Source organism: Crocuta crocuta, unplaced genomic scaffold (assembly GCF_008692635.1).
Source record: "Crocuta crocuta isolate KB4526 unplaced genomic scaffold, BGI_CrCroc_1.0 scaffold830, whole genome shotgun sequence".
Taxonomy (NCBI): Eukaryota; Metazoa; Chordata; class Mammalia; order Carnivora; family Hyaenidae; genus Crocuta; species Crocuta crocuta.
Genome location: NW_027531513.1, coordinates 1,307,947 through 1,310,343, shown reverse-complemented (window position 1 = coordinate 1,310,343; position 2,397 = coordinate 1,307,947). Strand labels below are relative to the sequence as shown.

Below are 2,397 nucleotides of genomic sequence, written 5' to 3'. Positions count from 1 at the left end.
GTGTGTGTGTGTGTGTGTGTGTGTGTGTGTGTATGTATAAATATCCTAGGAGAAATGTTTTTAGATTTTTCACACTCTTAATTGTATACAGAGGGACTAAAAGTTGTAAAATAAGGAGGAAAAATTAAGGTTATAGGAGACTATTATCCTTAAGTGGAAATTTTAATTATAGTAATAGTAATGATGTAATTACATGGGTCACTTAGCGATCAATGTACATAATCTCATGCTTACTAACCTTGAGAAGTTGCTATTATCCTGATTTTACAGACGAGGAAACTGAAGTCTAGAGAGGTTAAGTAACTCACCCAAAGTCACACAACTCATACATGGTGGAACCAAAATCTAACCCTGGTTTGATTCCAGAGAATGACTGTCTCATGGGGCCTCTCCTCTAAAAGTATTATATTTGTCAATTATGTTCATTTTTGTGCAAAACAAAGTTGTTTTGTTTATAAATAATATAACATAGGAATATGTCTCGTAACCCACCACTCATTAGGGACAATTCTAAAATTCCTGGTGTATTTTAATTGTCATTTTTTCATTTTCCCATTTATGTAAATTGAATTTCTTTAGTTTATTGATAACAGAAAAAGCAATTGTGAGGGCTTGTATGGTGATTCTGAAATTTGTCTACATTCCAAGGATTAGATTTTCATCTGAAGAAAGTAATTTATCCTGATTTATCCTGGCTTTTTATTGGTGGATTTAAAGGATCATGCCTGGGGAGAAGAGCATTTACTGCAGTTATGTGGAAGATGTTTGCAGCCTTCTCTCTTCTCTCAGGACTTCGGGGGCATGCCTTGGCTGCCTCTCCGACGTCTGTTTCTGATAAGTGAGTTTCAGTCTCTAACAGCTCTGGGGAATTTTGTCGGCAGAGACCCGGTGAGGTCATTTTGCTTTCCGCTGAGTTTCCTTTCTCTGTTTTTTTGGACTGTTCTGATGAGCATGACCCTGGAGCATTCCGTAATACCTCTGTTCCCGTAGGAACTATTGGCCTACTCCCTGGTTTTATCTCTGTCTGCACAAAAGCTCCATGTCGCTGGAAAAGAAAACAAAGTTGACATTAACCAGGGCACGCAAGTTGCTGGAAGATGCAGCTGGGAACTCAGTTCATGTGTGAGCTCAAGTCCTGGCAAGACAGGTACTTACTTATTTCTCTGCCGTCACTTGACTCCAAAGCTGGAGACAGCGACATAATCATTATTAATGAAAGTTTTAAATCACTTATAACATAGGATGTGCCAGAAAATAAATGAGAAGGGAAAAGCAGAAAGTCAAAGAAGCAGCATCTAATTTCCCATTCTCAACATTTCTATCAGTTGGATTGTTTAAGACTCGTCATGTGAAATTTCGTTTCTTGCTCTATAAGTTGTAATGGATACAAGGGTAACTATGGTTCATAGACCTAAGGATTTGTGACTGCATCCCAAATGCCTGTTAGCTTCAACGAAAGACTTAAGGTTAAATATGGAAACAAACATCTGCAGTTGGAAAAAAAATCCAGCAACTATTACATTGCTGTTTGGCTTTGTAAATCTTAGACACATTCCCCGGCCACGCCCACATGAGCATATCCAAAAGCTTATCAAACTGCTTTCACCTCAAGTGAATGATTATAATAATTTAAACCAAACCCCAAAGACTATGATCCAAAATTCTGACATCATTCCTTAGCTTAAACCGCTATATGTCGTTAAGATTTTATCCTATCAGCCATGCTAGTTTGTTTAAATAGACTTTTAGAAAGATGGTTATGACTTGAGAAGGCATAGTGTTCTACCATAAATATGTCCCATCCTAAAATATTAAATAATTAATTCTGAAGACTCACCTTTCCCCGGATGGGCTCATTGGGACTTTTCCTAGCATCATATTGATGTAAATAAGAGATGCATTCTATAAAATTCTTTTGAAGTTCTGCTGATGCTTCAGGAGAGGCAAGTGGAACTGAGAAAAAAACAGATTTTGTGAAGTCAAGACAAAAATTAGACTTGTCTGTGGAAATATAATCAATATTCATAATCATGCCTTAACAATTATAATAAAACTAAATTCTTTTAAGTATGGATAAATATAATGGATGCATCAACCTTTTTCCATAAAAAGAACCAAATCCAATCAAATTAGCCCCATATGTGGAATTATTAGTAAATTCTAAAACTAATATCAATGCAGTGATGGCTTTAAAAGTCTATTAGCGGGGCGCCTGGGTGACTCAGTCAGTTAAGCATCTGACTTTAGCTCAGATCATGATCTCATGGTTCCTGAGTTCGAGCCCCACATTTGGATCTGTGCTGAAGCGCAGAACCTGCCTGGGATTCTCTATCTCTTTCTCTTTCTCTGCCCCTCCCCGACCAAAGTAAATAAATACACTTTAAAAAAAAAAAAAAA

At 37.0% G+C, this 2,397-nt stretch overlaps 1 protein-coding gene across 2 annotated transcripts in view; it reads right to left on the bottom strand.

Moving 5' to 3' along the window:
* Nucleotides 1-201: 201 nt before the first annotated feature.
* Nucleotides 202-2,397, bottom strand: part of CIMIP6 (ciliary microtubule inner protein 6) — a 26,113-nt gene continuing 23,917 nt past the window's right edge. For both annotated transcript variants that reach the window (XM_077772348.1, XM_077772349.1), the window contains exons 4-5: nt 1,838-1,953; nt 202-1,045 (exon numbers count right to left, since the gene is read on the bottom strand). In XM_077772348.1, coding sequence (XP_077628474.1) covers nt 677-1,045; nt 1,838-1,953 — 485 coding nt within the window. In that variant the 3' untranslated portion in view covers nt 202-676. The remainder of the gene's footprint in view (nt 1,046-1,837; nt 1,954-2,397) is intronic.